Below are 22,153 nucleotides of genomic sequence, written 5' to 3' on the forward strand. Positions count from 1 at the left end.
TCTTGTCTGATTGCTGTGGCTAGGACTTCCAATACTACGTTGAATAGAAGTGGGGAAAGTGGACATCCTTGTCTTCTTCCTGATCTTAGTGGGAAATCTTTTAGATTTGCCCATTTGATACGATATTGGCTGTAGATTTCTCATATATGGCCTTTATTATGTTGAGGTATGCTCCCTGTGTTCCCACTTCTCTGAGTGTTTTTATCATAAATGGGTGCTGTACCTTATCAAATGCTTTTCCTTCATCCATTGATATGGTCATGTGATTTTTGTCTTTCCTTTTGTTTATGTGATGTATTACATTTATTGATTTATAAATATTGTACCACTCTTGCATCCCTGAGATGATCCCACTTGGTCATGGTGTATGATCTTTTTAATGTATTACTGGATACAGTTTGCCAACATTTTGTTCAGAATTTTGGTGTCTATGTTCATCAGTGATATTAGCCTGTAATTTTCTTTGTTGTGTCTTTATCTGGTTTTGGGTTAGGATGATGCTGGCTTCATAAAAAGGGTTTGGGTTCCTTGTGTCTTCTTGGATGTTTTGGAGTAGTCTGAAGGTTAGGGGTTAGCTATTCCTTAAATGTTTTGTAAAACTCTCCTGTGAAACCATCCATTCCTGGCCTTTTGTGTGCCACGAGTTTTTTTTATTACTGCTTTGATTTCATCAGCTGTTATTGGTCTGTTCAGGCTCTCTGCTTCTTCTTTATTCAGTTTTGGAAGATTATATTTTTCTAGAAATGTGTCGATTTCACCTAGGTTTTTAAATTTCTTTGCATATACTTCTTCATAGTAATTTCTCACAATCCTTTGTATTTCTGTATTATCAATTGTAATCTCTCCTCTTTCATTTCTAATTGTGTTTATTTCGGTCCCCTCTTTTTTTTTTCTTTGTGAATTTGCTTAAAGGCTTGTTGATTTTGTTTGTCTTTTCAAAGAACCAACTGCTGGGTATATTGATGCTTAGAATTGTGCTTTTATTCTCTATATCATTCAATTTTGCTCCAGTCTTTGTTATTTCCTTCCTTCTACTTGCTCTGGGCTTTGTTGTTGTTCCTACAATTCTTGGAGGTGTAAGGTTAGGTTGTTTATTTGAAATTTTTCTGTCTTTCTTAGGCAGAAATTTTTCTGCCTTTATTGCTCTGTACTTCCTCCTCAGGACTGCCTCCACTATGTGCCATAAGTTTGGACTGTTGTGAATCCATTTTCATTTGTTTCTAGAAACTTTTTGATTTCTTCTTTGATCTCATTCTTGACCCACTCATTGTTTAATAGCATGCTATTCAATCTCCATGAGTTTGAGTATTTCTGAGTTTTTTCCTTGAGGTTGGTTTCTAGTTTCAACGCCTTGTGGTCAGAGAAAATGCTTGATATGATTTCAATTTTCTTGAATTTTTTTAAATTTATTTTTTATTGATTATGCTGTTACAGTTGTTCTATTCCCCCCTTCATTCCCCTCCACCCTACCCCCCATCCCAACCATTACCCCCCCTTTAGTTTATGACCATGTGTCTCAAGTTTTTTTAGATTCTATATTTCCCATACTATTCTTGCCCCCCATCTATTTTCTGTCTACTCTCTGTGCTACTTATTTTCTGTACCTTCTCTCCCCTTCTCCTCCTCCCACTCCCCTGTTGCTAACCCTCCTTGAGATCTTCATTTCTATGTTTCCACTCCTGATCTAGCTGTCCTTTTAGTTTGCTTTTGTTTTAGGTGTGGTTCTTAATAACTGTGAGTTTGCTGTCCTTTCACTGTTCATATTTTTTAAACTTCTTTTTCTTAGATAAGTCCCTTTAGCATTTCATATAATAAGGGCTTGGTGATGATGAGCTCCTTGAATTTGACCTTATCTGAGAAGCACTTTACCTGTCCTTCCATTCTAAATGAAAGTTTTGCTGGATAGAGCAATCTTGGTTGTAGGTCTTTGGATTTCATGACTTGGAATACCTCTTTCTAGCCCCTTCTTGCCTGTAAGGTGTCTTTTGAGAAATCTGCTGACAGTCTGATAGGGACTTCTTTGTAGGTGACTGTCCCCTTAGCTCTTGCTGCTTCTAGGATTCTCTCCTTCATTTTAATTTTGGCTAATGTAATGATGATGTGCCTTGGTGTGTTCCTTCTTGGGTCCAACTTCTTTGGTACTCTCTGAGCTTCCTGGATTTCCTGGAAGTCTATTTCCTTTGCCAGATTGGGGAAATTCTCCTTTATTATTTGTTCAAATAAGTTTTCCACTGGTGGCTGTTCCTTTCCCCCTTCTGGTACCCCTATAATTCGGATGTTGGAGCGTTTAAAGATGTCCTGGAGGTTCCTAAGACTCTCCTCATTTTTTTGAATTCTTGCTTCTTGACTCTTTTCTGTTTGGCCATTATTTGCTTTCTTCTGGTCCACTCCATTGATTTGAGTCCCAGTTTCCTTTTCATCGCTATTGGTTTCCTGTGTAATTCCATTCATTTCAATTAGTTTCGCCTTCATATGTTTGTCTAATTTGTGGCTATAATCAACCAGTTCTGTGAGGATCCTGATCACCAGTGTTTTAAACTGTGCGTCTGAGAGTTTTGCTATTTCATCATCACAGATTTATAGGCTCTGGGGCTTTGAGATCTTCTTGAGCCATTTTTGGTCTGTTTGCGCCCGTTAAGTCTGAGGAGCAGTGCCTTGGACTCCCAGGTTGCTGGGTTGTGATTCTGTATGTGGAGGCGGGGTCAGAGTGGGGAAATGGTGGCCCCCTCTGCTGTTTCTCACAGCTGGGTGAAGAGCAGAGCCTTAGGTTGTTCACCAGGGCAGGGCCACTTAGGTCGCTGGATTATGACACTGTATGTGTAGGCGGGGTTAGAGCGGGAAATGGCGGCTCCCTCCGCTGCCGATTGCCACTGTGGCTGCTGGCTCCCGTCCAATCGCCCACTCCCTCGCTTGTCTATCCACACACGAATGCTCGACCACAGTCAACCCACAGCCCTGCTCCCTCGCTGTTTCCCCGCGATTGCTTGCTGAGTTGCCCACCAGGTCCAACCCTGCGCCTGGATTCCACGCGCCTGAGTCTGTCTGACCGAGTTTTCCTGTGCTACTCTGCTCTGCCAGCTGCTGGTTTTGCCCCTCTTACCGGTCAGGCTGAAGAATTTGTTGCTATCAGACTTTTGAAAAGTTCAATTTTCTGTGTTCTGGCTGTGTTTTCTGTTGCTAATATTAAGTTGTCTCTAAACTTGTTTGTGTGAGGAAGCATAGCGTCTCCACCTATGCCTCCATCTTGGCGGAAGTCCAATTTTCTTGAATTTGTTGAGGATTGTTTTGTGTCCTATCATGTGGTCTATCTTTGAAAATGTTCCATGTGCATTTGAAAAAAATACGTTCTTTTCAAGGAATATTTTGCTTCTTTGGGATGAAAGGCTCTGTATATCAGTTAAGTCCATTTGATCCAGGATGTTGTTCAGTGCTGCTATATCTTTCTTGATATTTTGATTAAAAGATCTATTCATTTTTGACAGTGGAGTGTTAAAATCCTCTCCTATAACTGTGTTGCTGTCAACATTTTTCTTGATATTCTCCAAGCTTTTCCATATGTATTTGGGTGCTCCTATGTTGGGTGCATATGTATTTACAATGTTTATGTCTTCTTGATGGATTCTTCCCTTGAGTATTATGAAGTGACCTCTTCTGGGTCTCTTTTTATGGTCCTTGTTTTGAAGTCTATTTTTTCTGATATGAATATTGCTACCCCAGCTTTTTTTTCCTGTCCATTTGCTTGGAATATTTTTTCTAGCCCTTTACTTTCAGTCTGTGTAGGCCTTTTGTTTTGAGGTGTTTCTCTTGTAGGCAGCATATGTGTGGGTCATGTTTTCTTATCTATTCCCCTATTCTGCGTCTTTTGATGGAGCATTTAATCCATTTAGTCTTATGGTGATTATTGATAGTTACTTATTTATTGCCATTTTACTTCCTTTGTACCTGTGTTCCTCCCTCTCTCACTCTTTTTCTTCCTTTTCTTTAAGCAGTCCCTTTAGCATATCTTGTAGTGCTGTTTTGATAGAGGTGTATTCTTTCAGCCTTCTGTTGTCTGGGATACTCCTTATTTCACCTTCCATTTTAATTGAGAGTCTTACTGGGTAGAATAGTTTTGCTTGCTGGCCTTTGTTTTTCATTACTTGGAATATTTCTTGCCATTACCCTCTGGCTTGGAGTGTTTCCACTGAGAAGTCAGCTGCTAGTCTTACCCAGGCTTCCTTGTATGTTATGTCCTGTTTCTCCATTGCTGCCCTTAAGATTCTTACTTTGTCTTGGAATTTTGCCATTTTAATTATGATGTTTCTTGCAGTGTGCATCTTTGGGTTCCTCTTGATTGGGACCCTCCGTGTTTCCTGGATTTGTGTGCCCTTTTCTCTCATCAAATAAGGAAAGTTTTCCATCATTACTTTTTCAAACAGGTTTTCTATCCCTTTCTCCTCTTCTTCTTTTCCTGGTGTCCCTATTATAGGGATAATATTATGTTTCATGTTGTCCTACAGTCCCCTTAATCTGTCTTCATTTTTTTTCCATTAAAAATCATTTTTATTTTTCAATTACAGTTAATGTAGATTATTATATTAGTTCCAGGTATACAGCCCAGTGATTAGACATTACATAACTTATTAAGTGATCATTCTAATAAATTTCATACCCATCAACACCATAGATAGTTATTAGAGTATTATTGACTCTATTCCTTATTTTTTTTATTTTTTTATTGATTATGCCATTACATTTGCTCTATTCCCCCCCTCCATTCCCCTCCACCCTGCATACCCCTCCCCCACCATTTCCCCCTTTAGTTCATGAACACGTGTCTCAAATTCTTTAGATTCTGTATTTCCCCTACTATTCTTACCCTCCCCCCTATCTATTTTCTATCTACTGTCTATGCTACTTATTTTCTGTACCTTCTCCCCCCTTCTCCTCCTCCCACTCCCCTGTTGCTAACCCTCCTTGAGATCTTCATTTCTATGGTTCTGCTCCTGATCTAGCTGTCCTCTTAGTTTGCTTTTGTTTTAGGTGTGGTTGTTAATAACTGTGAGTTTGCTGTCCTTTCACTGTTCATCTTTTTTATCTCCTTTTTTCTTAGGTAAGTCCCTTTAACATTTCATATAATAAGGGCTTGGTGATGATGAACTCCTTGAATTTGGTCTTATCTGAGAAGCACTTTATCTGTCCTTCCATTCTAAATGAAAACTTTGCTGGGTAGAGCAATCTTGGTTGTAGGTCTTTGGTTTTCATGAGTTGGAATACCTCTTTCCAGCCCCTTCTTGCCTGTAAGGTCTCTTTTGAGAAATCAGCTGACAGTCTGATGGGAACTCCTTTGTAGGTGACTGTCCCCTTAGCTCTTGCTGCTCTAGGATTCTCTCCTTCATTTTAATCTTGGCTAATGTAATGATGATGTGCCTTGGTGTGTTCTTCTTGGGTCCAACTTCTTTGGGACTCTCTGAGCTTCCTGGATTTCCTGGAAGTCTATTTCCTTTGCCAGATTGGGGAAATTTTCCTTTATTATTTGTTCAAATAAGTTTTCCACTGGTGGCTGTTCCTTTCCCCCTTCTGGTACCCCTATAATTCGGATGTTGGAGCGTTTAAAGATGTCCTGGAGGTTCCTAAGCTTCTCCTCATTTTTCTGAATTCTTATTTCTTCATTCTTTTCTGTTTGATCATTTTTTTCTTCCTTCTGGTCCACTCCCTTGATTTGAGTCCCAATATCCTTTCCATTACTATTGGTTTCCTTTGTATTACCATTCATTTCAATTAGTTTAGCTTCCATATGTTCCTCTAATTTGTGACTAAAATCAACCAGTCCTGTAAGGATCCTGATCACCATTGTTTTGAACTGTGCATCTGAAAGACTGGCTATTTCTTCATCGCTTAGATCTATCGGTTCTGGGGCTCTGAGTTGTCCTAGAGCCATTTTTGGTCTATTCGTGCTGTTAAGTAAGCGGAGCCAAGCCTTAGTTGTTTACCAGGACGGGGCGACCCAGGTCGCTGGTTTGTGATGCTGTGTGTGGGGGCGTGGTCAGAGAGGGAGCAATGGAGGTCCTCTCCGCTAGCCCAGCCCGTCCAGTCACACCACTCGCCCCAGACTTCTTTATCCTATCGGAATTGTGCGAGCCTGCTGCCCCACTCAGGCTTCCCTTCTCACTGGTTTCTCCGCACGCAGATGCGCGACCGACGGCAGACAGCCCGCTGCGCCTCTTCCCTGTGCGCTCCCGTAGCTAGCCCGCGATCTGCGCCTTCGGCTGCTTGTGCACCGCGCACCACCTGGGAATTTTTTCTTGCGAACCTGCTCCGCTGCTGGTTTCACTTCTCTTACCGGTTTAGCTGAGCATTTAGTTGTCTTTGGACTCCGTATTGTCAATTTTCCGTGTGGCTTGGTTGTGATTGTTGTTAAAAATAGTTGTTCTTAAATTTGGTTGTGCACAGAGGCAAGGTGGTTCCTCCACCTACATCTATATCTTGGCGGAAGTCCTCCTGTCTTCATTTTTTAAAGTCTTTTTTCCTTTTCTTGCTCTTGCTGAGAGTTTTTTTTATCCTGTCCTTCAGCTTGCTGATTCAATCCTCCATTTCACCTAGCCTGCTTTTGATTCCTTCTACTGTGTTCTTCAATCAGAAATTGCATTCTTAATGTCCTCTTGGCTCTTGTCGATAGTTTCTATTTCTTTTTTCATCCTGATATTGTTTGCAGTAAGTTTACTTGTAGTTTCCCTGTAGTTTTTGGTAATTCTCAGTGAGCTCATTGAGCTCACTGGTTATAAGGAATATAACCATTCCTTATGACTATTGCTTTGAACTCAGTATCAAATAGTTGACTTGCTTCTATGTCATTTATCATTTTTTTCTGAGGATTCCTCCTTTCCTTTCACTTGGAGTTTGTTTCTTTGTCTTCTCATTGTTTGTGAGACTCTTCTTGTTAGTCTCTGCTTCTTAAATTGATCTCTTCTGACTCCTTGAGTTTGCGGTATGAACTTCTATGGTAGGAAACCTGTGAGATTCAGTGGTGCCATCTTCTCCATCTCCTGAAGTTGATGCTTTTGGGATGCTGTTTTTGTTGACTCTCGGGATGTAACAAGGTTTTGATTGTTGTTGGGTCTTTCTTTGGTGGGTCCTTCCTTCCAGCTAGTTGACTGAGTGTCACCCTGCCCACCACGACTAATATGCTGTTTTTTAGGTGCTGCCAGAACAAAACCACAAAGCCCAGGGAAAAAGCCCACAGTCACATAAATATCTCCCCCCCCCCCACTATCAACAGCAAATGAAGCAGTATTAATAAGGGTGTAAATAGACTAAAAGTATTATAAGAAAGGAGGGAAATAAACTGTAGTATAAATTCTAGTGACTTAATATGGAGAAACTTGCTGGACAAGAAATAAATGTTAAAAAGCTATACAGGAAAGAAGATATTGCTGATCATGGAGAAGACTGCAATGGTCTCAGTAGCCTCTAGTATTTACACTGTTTGCTTCTTTCTGGATCAACCTCTGGTAATGTCTGACCTTAGGCAGCCTGCTCTGAGATTGCCAGAGATCTGCTGTCTACTGTTGTCTAGTTGTTAATCTAGTCACTCTGCAATCAGCAGTCAGGCTTAAACCCCATACAGCGGGGCTGAGTCTCTCCTCAGATTGGGATTATTGTTTCCCCTCATGCTGCTGCCACTCAGAGGGGAGTGGTATGTGTGAGCACAATGGCTACTGCTGTATGGGGGATGATTCAGCACTCGGAATCTGGTGGCTACTCTCTCAGCTCTCTCCCCAAATCTTCCATCCCCAGTCTCTCCTCAGGAGTCTCTAGACCACTCTGCCCCTGCCTTTGCTGGAGCCCAGAGTAAGTGGCAGCAAATGAAAATTTGTACCTTGGTCCTTTAAATGGTACATCTCCAGCCTTCCTTCTCTGTCAGGGAGCAACCCTGCCACTTTCATTGCCAGATGTTATCTGTGTATTTTTTTTGGCTCTGCTGCTCTAGGCTGGGGATCCCAGCTTAGGGTTTAGATCCCATTCTTCTCAGGGGAATCCAACTAGCTGTTTAATTATCCCTGTGGTGCTGCCACCTATGGGAACCCAGCCAGCCCTCTTGAGGTCCACCACACTCCTTACTAGTCAGTTAGTACTGAAGCTGATTCTTATGTCTGTTGGAGGTTACAAAACTTTTCTCACTAATGTTCAGTTTTTTGTTCTGGGTGATTTATTCACAATTTTGTTGTAGTTCCAGGTTGGTCCTGGAAGGAGGTTAGTTGGCTTCCATTTACTCCTCTGCTGTCTTACCAACCAAGATAAAGAAAGAATCCTAGGAGCAGCAAGAGAAAAGCAGTTAGTTACTTACAAGAGAGTTCCCATAAGGCTGTCAGCTGCTTTCTCAAAAGAAACTTAGCAGGAAAGAAGGGACTGGCATGAAATATTCAAAGGGATGAAGAACAGGGACCTACAACCAAGGTCACTCTATCCAGAGAAGCTATCATTTAGAAGGGAAGGGCAGATAAAGACCTTCCCAACAAGAAAAATCTAATGAGTTCACTATTACCAAACCTTACATGAAACATTAAAGGGACTTACTTAAGAAAAAGATCCAAACTGTGAACAATAAAATGGCAAAAAAATACTTATCTATCAACAATTGAATCTATAAAAACAAACTAAGCAACTAGCAGAAGAGAAACAGAATCATAGATACTTAGAACATTTTGATGACTGCCAGATGGCAGGTGATATAGAGGGAATAGGTGAAAACGTGAAGAGATTAAAAAGCACAAATTGATAGTTACAGAGTAGTATTGGGGATGTTAAGTATAGTATAAGAAATGGAAAAGCCAAAGAATTTATATGAATGACCCATGGATATGAACAAAGGTTTAGGGATTACCTGGGGGAGAAAGGGTGCAGGGTGAGGGTCAGCAAAGGGGGTAGAATTGCAACAAATGTGGTAGTATAATCAATAAAATATAATTTAACCCTGGCTGATGTGGCTCAGTGGATTGAGTGCCAGCCTGAGAACCGAAGGGTTGCAGATTCAAATCCCAATCAGGGCACATGCCTGGGCTGTAGGCCAGGTCTCCAGTTGGGTGCACACAAGAGGCAACCACACATTGATGCTTCTCTCCCTTTCTTTCTCCCTCCCATCCCCTCTCTGCAAAAATAAATAAGAAACCTTTTTAAAAGCATGTCTTTATTTTAAAAAAATAAATTATTTTTAAAATGTGATACATCACATAAACAAAATGAAAAGTAAAAATTACATGATCATATCAATAGATGCAGAGAAATTATTTAATAAAATTCAGCACATATTTACAATAAAAAAAGAAACTCTTCACAAAGTGAGAATAGAGGGATCATATCTCAATAGAGGTCATATATGGAAAATCTATAGCCAACATCATATTCAATAGGCAAACTAAAAGTGATTCCTTTAAGATCAGGAACAAGATTGGGATGTCTGCCTTCACCACAGTTATTATGTGGAAGTCCTAGCCACAGCAATCAGACAACAAAAAGATATAAAAGGCATCTAATCAGTGAGGAGGAAGTAAATTTTTACAGGTTACATGATAGAGAAAACCCTAAAGACTCCACCAAAAACTACTAGATCTAATAAATGAATTTCACTATGTAGCAGGATACAAAATTAATATCCAGAAATCGGTGGTGCCCTGACTGGTGTGGCTCAGTAGGTTGGGTGTCTTCCCATAAACCAGAAGTTTTCTGGTTTGATTCCTGATCAGGGCACATGCCTTAGTAGCAGGCCAGGTCCCTCAGGTGGTGGCATGTGAGAGACAACCAACCAGTCAATGTTTTTCTCATACATCAGTATTTCTCTCCTGCTCTTTCTCCTTCTTTTTCTGTTGACCTAAAAATAAATAAATAAAATCCTTTAAAAAATTGAGATAAAGAGAAATCATGAACTATCAGAAAGAGAAACTTAAGAACACAATCCCATTTACTATCGTAACAAATAGAAATACGGTACCTAGGAATAAACTTAACCAAGGAGGTTAAAGACCTGTACTCTTATATATTTCTAAAAGCAGTCTTTAGAAATCCTGGTTATGGTCATTTATTTTACAAAATCACTTTTAAGTGGAAAAAGGGATGAATAGAATTTTTTTTATTCTCTTTGTAGTTGAAGTCTAATTATTCAAACACAAGCTCAAAAATTGCCTCTTAGGTGCTACATTTGGAGCCTAAACCTAAATTCATAAGCCTAAGTATGAGATTATGGCAAAAATAATAATGTTTAAAATACAGTGCAGTGGTGCCCTGGCCGGGTGGCTCTGTTGATTGGAGTGTTGTCCCATACACCAAAGGGTTGCAGTTTGATTCCTGGTTTGGGGACATACCCTAGGTTGCTGGTTCCCTTCTCAGTTGGGGCTCATATGGGAAGAAACCAATCGATGTTTCTCTCTCACATTGATGTTTTCTCTCTTTCCCCCTTCCTGCCTTTTCTTTCTCACTCTCCCTCTTTCTCTCCCGTCCCCCTTCTTCTCTAAAATCAAGAAACATATCCTCACTGAGAATTTTAAAAAATAGAATACAGTGATCTTCAACCAAACAGGTTAATGGTTCCATAAAAATTTCTAAATAATGGTGTGAACTAGATTGAAGGACTGCTTTTTTAAAAATTTTACTAGAAGATATGTTTATTGATTTTGAAAGAGAGTGAAAGGGAGAAAGAGAGAGAAAGACATCCATCAGTTGCCTCCCGTATACGCCCTGACCAAGGGTTGAACCTGCAACCAAGGTATGTGCACTGACTGGGAATCAAATCTGTGACCTTTTATACAGGATGACACTCCAGCTAACTGAGCCACCCAGGCAGGGCAGGTTGAAGAACTCATATTTAAATGTAAATACAACAGATAATAATGAGGGAAATTGTATATATGCTATTTTCAATAATAAAAATGATCTAATGAAAGGTCAAAAAGTATTTGAAAGATAGTATAGATCTGTAGCCATGTAAATCTTTTTGACTCCCTCAGATTATTTTTGTTTCCACTCTAATTTTATGTCATTTATTTCTTTTATAGGCCCACACAGGTGAAATGGCAGCTGATGGTAGCTAGTTGTTTCAGAAGAAGTGGTAAAAATGCTTTCATTTTATTCATTTTTAATATGTTTTATTTCTTCTGTCCTTTAGGTAACTTTGCACAAAATGTGTTCGAATTGCTTATTTTATTAGAACATTAACTTTTGATAATTACACATATGTGAAGCATTATATGAAAAACATAATCACTTTAGATAGAAAAATGTTATACCTAGTCATATATTCCAACACCACTGTTAAAAACAGATTTATTATCTCTGAAAGTGAATACGTAATCATTTTCAAAAGTTGGCTGCAGAAAAACAGGCATTCTGTACACATCAATTTATACTCCATTTTCTGTCACCTAATTCTAAATGTCCTGTGTGTGGGGGCAGGCTCCCTTCACCTCGAAGCCTGAGGCAAGCCCAGGAATGGAGCACTGGGGCTCTATTTTTATATCAAGTATCATTAGGTACCCCATCTGTGCTTCCAGCAACCACTTTGTTATGCCCTGTAATGCTGACCTCTTTCCTGAAAGATAGTGATGTTAATAGTTTTCAATGAACTGAATGATGTAAAAATAACAGAGACTAAGCAGGATCCCACTTATAGAGTATACAAATGATCCCCCCAAAAAAGAAACTCCTCAATTCCAGGGAAACATTTGTTGTCAGTGTTAACAGGGTGCTCTTGCCCAATGCCATAGCTTCTTTCTGGATGGACCTCTGAGAGCGCCTTCATAATAGCATCAAAATATATGCTCAGTGTTGTCTTCAAGGCATTGAGAGGGTTGATCTTTAATGTGGCTGTGTGACCTATTGGACAACCTACAGCATAATTACAGTGTATACACTTCACTGATCTCTGCTCAGTTCTGATTGCCTTTCTTTGTTTCCATGTCAGTCACATGTAGAATGTTCGTATATGGAGTATTCTGGATAATTTAAAGACATAAACCTTTTTGAGTTATTGAAGGTCAGGTTAGAAGATAAACTAACATTTATTGAGAACTCACTATGAGTTAGATGCTTCCTCTCTGTTTGATTTAATTCTCACAGAAACTCTTTAAGGTTTTTATAACAATCCCTCTAGAAGACCCAGAGAGATTAATAGCTATTACTGAGATTTTAGCCAAGACCTTTGACCCAAAATTTATCTTTTCTTTTCTTCTGCATGAAGTTCAGTTATTTTATTCTAAAACAAATTGCTTTCTATAAAGATTTTAATGTTTCAAAATGACAACTACAGTTATTTTTTATTTTTTCTAAGTGAATGACATTGAAATTATTATTAGTTTACCATGTAAATTATTTTAAATTTGTCAATTGTTCATTAATTTTTAGGAAATCAAATGGATCTTAATTTTTTACCACTAACATTGGAACTAAGAAATGGAACTAAATTTTAACTATCATCCATTTCCTTATGCTCAGCCCATTTTCAATTTTATTTTACCTGTACATTTCCTTCCAGAAGTTTTGTTAAAAACTGCAACACATGGCCTGGGCTGGTGTGGCTCAGTGGATTGAGCTAGGGCTGTGAACCAAAGGGTCACTGGTTCCATTCCCAGTCAAGGCACATGCCTGGCTTGCAGGCCAGGTCCCCAGTAGGGGGTGTACAAGAGGCAACCACACATTGATGTTTCTCTCCCTCTCTTCCTCCTTTCCTTCTCCTCTCTCTCTCTCTCTAAATAAATAAAATATATTTAAAAAACTGTTGCACATGCTTGTGGCAAACATGAAAGTCTTCCTGCTAAACCAATTAAGTGGTGCCAGTATATTGGATTAAAATTAACATTTTGCTGAATCCTTTTAATTTCTATAAATCTGCTAATGTGTTTCTTTTTTTATTCATAGGTAACTACCAAAAAGCATTAGATACTTACAAAGATATTCACAGAAAATTTCCAGAAAATGTTGAATGTAAGTGAGATTACATTTTGTAACTTTGAAAGTACAGGTTCATACACTTTATGTCCTATTTTACATTTGCTACACTAATTTCATGCATAGTTACCAGCCTATACTCATGGCACATATGTTTAAATAGGAATTTATAGGATCAGAAAATTTGACTATATAAGTACACATGTTTACAGAATTTAATTGTTGATGTATTTACATATACCACTGAATTCTCTTCAGTAGTAAATAAATTTATCTTCCCCATTTGGTACACAGTGGCTTTGATGAAACTTAAAGTAGCAATGAGAAATATTACAGCAATAACAAGTCAGGATCAAGAGAAAACACAGAATAACTATATTCACCTGCTATATATCCCCACTGAACCGTATATTTAGCCCTGAATAGCCTTGCAGCTAAGGGAAAGATATAAAAGACAATCTGTTGTATAATCATTACTGTTTATGAGGAAATAAAAAGCAAATCCTTGGAAAGAGGAAAATTTTTTTCAACTTTTAATTCATTCATGTTGAGACACTGAAAGAGACAGTAGATAAAGTCTTTGAAAGATACAGCAACTACTCACTTTAAAACATTCCTACAGCAAATCAAATAACATACTTAGAAATACTGTTTTTAATTCTGTCTTACAATGATAATGACCATGAAACAGCACATTACAATTCAGTAAAAACAATCTTTTCTGAGCTAAGTTGCCCCATGGCCCAGCCCAATCCTGGGATTAGAAGTACTGCCCAGTCCTTAACTGATGGTTCCTCATTTTGGCTTTTATAAAAGCTCAGCAGCAGATGGCTGTCCTATTTCTATGTGCTTGCTGGTAGCTTAGGAGCAAGGGGTTTCCAGTGCTCATTAGAGCAGATTCATTAACCTGCAGCAGTGGTTTCCAGAAGCCAGTTAGAATACAGGCTACTTGGGGGGATTCCCTCTCACGCCTTCAAAAAGTACACATTTATAGCCCTATCTACATAGATTCTCAGGTTCTCAGAAGACCCAGATACATAATTTTTCCTATTTCTTAATTTAAAACATTTGATTTGATGCTTAATCCCAGCCATATTAGGAAATTAATGTGTTAGAGATTAAATGACAGACAGCAGTGATATTTTTTATAGAACTGATGAACTCAAAAGTCAGCTGGGCAAAAGTCAGTACCACTGACATTGGAACTGGACCATTCTGGGTCCTGTGGGTTACAGAATGTTTTAGCAGCACGCCTGGCCTCTGTCCACTGGATGACAGTAGCTTTCCTCCCAACCCCCACATCACTGTTATGAAAAACAGAAATGTCCCCAGACATTGCCAGGTATCCCCTGGGGTCAGGATTGCTGCCTGTTCGGAGCCACTGCAGTAACCAGAGTGCTCTGGAACTGGACCAGTGAAGGGACTGTCTACAGCAATGCCAAATTTCTTTCTTTATTGAGAGTAAGATTCACTCTAAAAATTAAATGAATGTTTACCTGTTGCCATGGGAAATGTCCAAGATGATTTTGACATGGATAATTCAAAACAAAACAAATATCATCAAAACAAATATCATCAACAGTCTACCTTAACTATAGTCTTAGGAAACCATTTGCACCCATGGAATGCCTTGTTTTGAGGAAAGTAGTTTTCTGGTGAACCCAAAAGGATAATTCAGTCTTAAAATATATTCTTCATTTATCAAAAATTGACCTGCTCTGTGGCATTACAGATGACATACTAAATTTCAGAGGACATCTACCAAAAGCAATAATTTTTATTTTATATTAAATGGTCCTAACTTACTCTTTCTGAGGATGGATAGATAAGAATAGTTGTATATTATTTATAGAAAATATAAATTATCTTATTATGAATTAGTAATGTATGCACAGGCAATTTATATGCTAATGGGTGGCATTTTGAATTACTTTAGTACTGTTATTTTACAAAACATTAATGGTCATGAGTGGGTCATTTATTTACAAATTCTTATGGAGTGACTGCTGTGTTGGTATAGCACTGAGCACACACACACAAAAAGTAGATGAACATCCTTGCTCTCATGGAGCTTGCTAGGGGGCAGACAAAGACAGCACACTCATAGAATATTTCAGTAGTCAGAAGTGCAACAAAGGAGAAGCAGAGAGGGAGGTAGAGCATATTATGGGAAGGGCTTTGATACAAGTAGTGTGAACAGGGTGGTGAAGAGAGTCCCTTTAAACCCCTCTCAGGGAAGTCCGTCCTTCCAGGTCAGGAGAATACAGTATATGTACTTTTTTAAAAAAATTATTAAATTTATTGGAGTGACATTGTTTAGTGACATTATAGGTTTCAAGCATACTGTTCTATAACACATTTTCAACAGAGAAACATGGTGAGCATCATCCCTATGTCCCAAAAGACTGAGGTTAATGATTTGTTGTACTTTCAACGCTGTGAATAAAAGCTTTTCTAAATATATTTTTCACAATTTAGGTCTGCGTTTCTTGGTTCGTCTCTGCACAGATATTGGATTAAAAGAAGTTCAAGAATATGCAACAAAACTTAAGAGACTGGAAAAAAAGAAAGAAATAAGGGAACAGGTATTTCATATGAGCTAAGAACTACTGTTCTTTAGTTTTTGAAATGTCAGCCTTCTCTAGCTCAGCTGAGTGATGTTGGGGCTTCTGTCAGTAAAATGAAGTTGAAATTTTTCTCCTGCTCTGGCATAAAACTAAAATGTTAGTTTTAGGATAAAGTTCTGTCAAAAGTGAATTCCCAACAGGAAAAAGTACAATAGACTCTATACAGTCTTTAGTGGGTCATAATAAGTTCTGCTCCATGGGGTGGGTCCCTGCACAGCTGGTCCTCAGTGGTGGTTATGGCCAGTCCTCCTAGCCATTTGGCCTGGGGGTAAATCCCTTGAGTTGATGTGCCAACAGCGACTGAGGCTCAGCTACAACAAGGGGGTGCACATAGCCCACATCGAGGTGTACCTGAGCACGTAGCTCTAGTGACTTGGAAGGCTGTACCACTGGGCCCTACAGGACACATACTACATAAGACCACCCTATCAAGACCTGGAAGCATAGCAGCTCTACCTAATCCATAGAAACAAACACAGGTAGGCAACCAAAATGAGGAGACAAAGAAACATGGCCCAAATGAAAGAACAGAACAAAACTCCGGAAAAAGAACTAAACAAAATGGAGACAAGCAACCTATCAGATGCAGAGTTCAAAACACTGGTTGTGCCCTGGCTGGCGTAGCTCAGTGGATTGAGTGCTGGCCTGTGAACCAGAGTATTGCAGTTCGATTCCCAGTCAGGGCACATGCCTGGGTTGCAGGCCAGTTCCCAGCAGGGGACGCATAGGAGGCAACCATACATTGATATTTTTCTCCCACTCTTTCTCCTTCCCTTCCCCTCTCTCAAAAAATAAATAAATAAAATAATTTTTAAAAAAACACTGGTTGTAAGGACACTGAATGAACTTAGGGAAAGATTAGATGAACTTAGTGAGACATTCAACCAAGAGATAGGAAACATAAAAAAAGAACCAGTGAGAAATGAAGACAATTGTTGAACTGAAGAATTATATTACAAGGAATCAATAGAGTAGATGAAGCAGAGGATCAAATCAGCAATTTGGAAGGTAATCAGAAAACCCCAGTCAGAACAGCAAAAAGAAAAAAGAACCCAAAAATATGAGGATAACTTAAGGAGCCACTGGGACAACTTCAGGCATACCAACACTCACATCATGGGAGTGCCCACAAGAGAAGAAAGATAACAAGAAATTGAGAACTTATTTGAAAAAAATAATAACAGAAAACTTCCCTAACCTGGTGAGAAAAATACATACAAGTTTAGGAAGCACAGAGAGTCCCAAATGAGATGAACCCAAAGAGGCCCACACCAAGATACATCATAATTAAAATGCCAACGGTTAAAGACAAAGAATCTTAAAAACAGCAAGAGAAAAGAAGTTAGTTACCTGAAAGGGAGTTTCCTTAACACTATCAGCTGATTTCTGAACGCAAACTTGGCAGGCCAGAAGGGATTGACATGAAACAAGGTTACTTTACACAGCAAAGCTATCATTTAGAATCGAAGGACAAATAAAGAATTTCTCAGACAAATGTTAAAGAAGTTCAGCACCACAAAAAGAGTATTACAAGAAATGTTAAATGGTCTTCTTTAAGAAGAAGAAAGAAAAAATGAAAAAATACAAAAAATAAAATTATTCAATAAATATATATTAATTACTTTAAATGCAAATAGATTAAATGCTTCAATTAAAAGACATACATTGACTGAATAGATAAGAAAACAAGACTCCTATATGCTGTCTACAAGAGACTACAGATCAAAAGACAGACTGAAAGTAAAGGGATAGAAAAAGATATTTCATGAAAATGGAAATAAAAGCTGGGGTAGGAATACTTATACTAGACAAAATAGATTTTAAAACAATGACTATATAACCCACAAGAGACAAAACACTAAAATCAAAATGAAATATACATCCATATGTTCATTGCAGCATTATTTACAATAGCCAAGATATGGAAGCAACCTAAATGTCCATCAATAGGTGAATGGGTAAAGAAGTGGTGCATATATACAGTGGAATATGGCTCAGCCATTAAAAGATGAAATTTATGAAATCTTGCCATCCGCAGCAGCATGGATGAACTTGGAATAGTGCTGAGTGAAATAAGTCAGACAAAGGAAGACAAATGCCATATGATTTCATTCATATGTGGAATCTAAAAACAAAATAAATGAACAAGCAGAAAAGAAATAGATATACTCATAGATACAGAAAACATTTGGACAGTTACCAGATGGGATGGGGCTGAGGGGGATGGGTGAAAAAGGTGAAGGGATTAAGTACAAATTGGTAGTTACAAGATAATCACGGGGATGTAAAGTACAGATAGGGAATATAGTCAATAAAATTATAATAATAACATGGTATCAGATGGGTACTAGATTTATCGGGGTGATCACTTAGTAAGTTATATAAATGTCTAATCACTGGGTTGTATACCTGAAACTAGTATTTTACATCATCTGTAATTGAAAAGTAAAAAATTATTTTAAATGAAAAAAAAGGCCCTGGCCAGTGTGGCTCAGTTCGTTGGAGCATCATTCCATCCACCAAAAGGCTGCGAATTCTGTTCCTGGTCAGGGCACCTACCTATGTTGTGGATTTGATCACCAGTCGGGGCATATACAGAAGGCAACCAGTTGATGTTTCTCTTTCCCTTTGTCTCTCTCTAAGATCGATGAAAAAGACATCCTTGGGTGAGGATAAAAAAATGTGAAAAAAATAATTAAAAAGACTATAAGTTTAAGAACAGTAGTTTAATTATCCTCAACAGTGAACATAAAGCTACTACAAATTATGGATTGTACATAGGACACTTATTGCACCTTATAACCCTAAACAGAAAGTTTGGTATGTGTGTTATCATCTCTGCTTTAAAAAATGAGTAGCCTTCTGACTCTCTGGAAAGTTCCTTGAAGCTGGTTCATGAGGGATCTGAACTCAAGCTTTCCAAGGAATTTCTATGAAATGAACTTGAGGGGTAAAGGCCAACAAGATTTGTCCAGAAAAGTATCCAGCCATGTACTATGAAAAATAGAGGCACTTATTGAAGAAGATACAAGAAACAGTGTACATATGACGACGCCTCAGTCCCCTTCAAAGTAGGCACCTTGGGGCCTCACACAGTTCTCGTAATAGCCATCAGCCGCCCTGTCATATTTTCCTGAATCTCATCAATGATCTGAAATCTCTTCCCTTTCAAAGGTGATAAAGTGATTTTAGTTTTGAAAAAAGCCAGAAGTCACAGGGTACCAAATCTGGACTGTAAGAGGGCTGAGTCACCTGGGTGATTTGATATTTTGCCAAAAAACTCTGCATTAGACACAATGCGTGAGCAGGCACATTGTTGTGATGAAGCTGCTAATCACCAGTTGCCCAGAGCTTCAGCCTTCTGAATCATCCAAATAATTTTCGTGAAGGAATGTTCAAGCTTAACGCAAAATCTAATGCAGATTTGTTGCTCTACTCACTCAGTCATTTTGAATATCACAGCCACACAGTACACATGCTCACTCAACAGTATCTACTTCCCCCACTGACTAGTACAATGAAGTCATCATTGTTCACACATGTGCATTCTAGTCTGCTCTCCTTGGTTGCCAGGTTACATCAATGTAAACGGTTCTCATCATGTTAACAATGGCTGGACTTGTTCTGGACAGACCTCATATTTATCCTTTACAGAGATTCAGAATTGCTTTAACATAATGTCTTATAGTTTACAGTTAATTTTTTTATTTACTGAGTTGTGTCTTAGTTGAGCCATTGTAGATATCATCCTCTCTCTTTGGTCATTACTGGACCTTGATTTTATTTTTGCTTCCTCTCCCCTGTTGACTTTTCCTCTCCCCTTTTCTTCTTTCCTTTATTGCTTTCTTGCTCTGTGATACCTTGGTTTTGCTCTGTGATACCTTGGTTTTTCATCTGACTGACTACTTTAGACTAATATTCAAATGGACTAATGAATTTAACTATTATAAGTAAATATATGAATGTGCTTGGAACTGCTTTTCATTTCTAATCATTACTCAGCCAACTCGGTTCTCCTTACATCAAAATATTGATGTTTCACTGAACATCATCAACTTTTACCTATTTCTCTCATAGACCTGACCTCTAATTCTTACATCGTGCTCACTAAAAGTAATTCCTTAAGGTTAACTAATATACTGTAGTAAACTTGTGTATGAGTTACCATCAATGCACTAGATTATCCAACTTTTCTATTACCTCTTTACCCAAATTATTAATGACTCCCTGTACTTGGGTGAAACCTCTTTGGTAATTTTTTTATCACTGCTCTCATTGTAATCTGTATTAAACCCAGTGTCATTTAGATATCTTCTTTTTTAAAAATTTTTTATTGATTATGCTGTTACAGTTGTTCTATTCCCCCCTTCATTCCCCTCCACCCTACCCCCCATCCCCACCATTACCCCCCCTTTAGTTTATGACCATGTGTCTCAAGTCCTTTAGATTCTATATTTCCCATGCTATTCTTGCCCCCTCTTCTATTTTCTTTCTACTGTCTATGCTACTTAATTTCTGTACCTTCTCCCCCCATCTCCTCCTCCCACTCCCCTGTTGCTAACCCTCCTTGAGATCTTCAATTCTATGTTTCCACTCCTGATCTAGCTGTCCTTTTAGTTTGCTTTTGTTTTAGGTGTGGTTGTTAATAACTGTGAGTTTGTTGTCCTTTCACTGTTCATGTTTCTTTAACTTCTTTTTCTTCGATAAGTCCCTTTAACATTTTATATAAGGGCTTGGTGATGATGAACTCCTTGAATTTGATCTTATCTGAGAAGCACCTTATCTGTCCTTCCATTCTAAATGAAAGTTTTGCTGGATAGAGCAATCTTGGTTGTAGGTCTTTGGATTTCATGACTTGGAATACCTCTTTCCAGCCCCTTCTTGCCTGTAAGTTCTCTTTTGAGAAATCTGCTGACAGTCTGATGGGGACTTCTTTGTAGGTGACTGTCCCCTTAGCTTTTGCTGCTTCTAGGATTCTCTCCTTCATTTTAATCTTGGGTAATGTAATTATGATGTGCCTTGGTGTGTTCTTCTTGGGTCCAACTTCTTTGGTACTCTCTGAGCTTCCTGGATTTCCTGGACGTCTATTTCCTTTGCCAGGTTGGGGAAATTCTCCTTTATGATTTGTTCAAATAAGTTTTCCACTGGTGGCTGTGCCTTTCCCCCTTCTGGTACCCCTATAATTCGGATGTTGGAGCGTTTAAAGATGTCCTGGAGGTTCCTAAGACTCTCCTCATTTCCTTGAATTCTTGCTTCCTGACTCTTTTCTGTTTGGCCATTATTTGCTTTCTTCTGGTCCACTCCATTGATTTGAGTCCCAGTTTCCTTTTCATTGCTATTGGTGTCCTGTGCAATTCCATTCATTTCAATTAGTTTCGCCTTCATACGTTTGTCTAATTTGTGGCTATAATCAACCAGTTCTGTGAGGATCCTGATGACCAGTGTTTTAAACTGTGCGTCTGAGAGTTTTGCTATTTCTTCATCGCTTAGATCTATGGGCTCTGGGGCTTTGAGATCTTGCGACATTTTTGGTCTGTTCTGGCTCTTTAAGTGTGAGGAGCGGAGCCTTGGACTCCCCGGTCGCTGGTTTGTGACGCTGTATGTGGGGGCGTGGTCAAAGCCGGGAAATGGCGGCACCCTCCACAGCCGCCTGCCGCGGGGACCCGCCGGCCCCGGTCCAACCGCCCACTCCCTCGCCTGTCCGCTTGTGCACAAATGGGTGACCACAGTCAACACGCAGCACCGCTTCCCCGCTGTCTCCTCCGCGGTCGCTCGCCTGGTGGCTCGCTCCGTCGCTCACTAGGTCCAACCCTGCGCCTGGATTCCGCAAGCCTGAGTCCGTCGGACCGAGTTTTCCTGTGCAACCCCGCTCTGCCAGCCGCTGGTTTCGCCCCTTACCGGTCAGGCTGAAGAATTTGTTGTTAACGGACTTCCGAAAAGTTCAATTTTCTGTGTTCTGGCTGTGTTTTCTGTTGCTAATATTCAGTTGTCTCTAAATTTGGTTGTGTGAGAAGGCATGGCACATCCACCTATACCTCCATCTTGGCGGAAGTCCCCCTGAATTTTCAAAGAATTCAAATTTCTGAATTTTCTGAAGTATTCCCCCCAAAGAAAACAGCAAACATTTTCAAGAAGTGCTTTCTTTTGTCCAAATTTACAAAATACCATGTGATATTCAAAACTAATTAAAATATAGTTAGTATTTATTCTCAAGTCTCCAGTTATTGCCAAAAAACAATAAAAATATGTATACAATCTATTTGAGCAGAAACCCCTTTGGTTACATGGCTATATTTCCTAAAAGAAAATGAGATTCAGTAATAAGATCTCATAAAAGCATTGCTTTAATATTGACTTACAAAAGAAATACAAAATGTTAAAAGGTCCATGTAATGGAAACTACAAGAATGTCTTGCACATTTTATGCATTATTGCATTTACAAAGTCAAACAAAAATGTGGAAGGAAATATGTATCATTGATAATCAAATACATGGCAATTTGAGCATTAATCACATTTTCCCAGATTCATAATCACTTACTTTGTAAAAAGCCATTGATGTTGGTGTCTTCATGCATTGCCTTGTGTTAAGTCTTCCTTCCTCTCCTCAG

General features: G+C 38.9%; 1 protein-coding gene across 3 annotated transcripts in view; it reads left to right on the plus strand.

The window, feature by feature from the left end:
• Nucleotides 1-22,153, plus strand: part of IFT88 (intraflagellar transport 88) — a 187,376-nt gene that overhangs the window by 120,362 nt on the left and 44,861 nt on the right. For all 3 annotated transcript variants that reach the window (XM_037157650.2, XM_053663493.1, XM_053663492.1), the window contains 3 exons: nucleotides 11,028-11,080; nucleotides 12,886-12,951; nucleotides 15,394-15,500. In XM_037157650.2, coding sequence (XP_037013545.1) covers nucleotides 11,028-11,080; nucleotides 12,886-12,951; nucleotides 15,394-15,500 — 226 coding nt within the window. The remainder of the gene's footprint in view (nucleotides 1-11,027; nucleotides 11,081-12,885; nucleotides 12,952-15,393; nucleotides 15,501-22,153) is intronic.

This window comes from Artibeus jamaicensis, unplaced genomic scaffold (genome assembly GCF_021234435.1).
Source record: "Artibeus jamaicensis isolate MK-2021 breed Jamaican fruit bat unplaced genomic scaffold, CSHL_Jam_final contig_3188, whole genome shotgun sequence".
Classification (NCBI taxonomy): domain Eukaryota; kingdom Metazoa; phylum Chordata; class Mammalia; order Chiroptera; family Phyllostomidae; genus Artibeus; species Artibeus jamaicensis.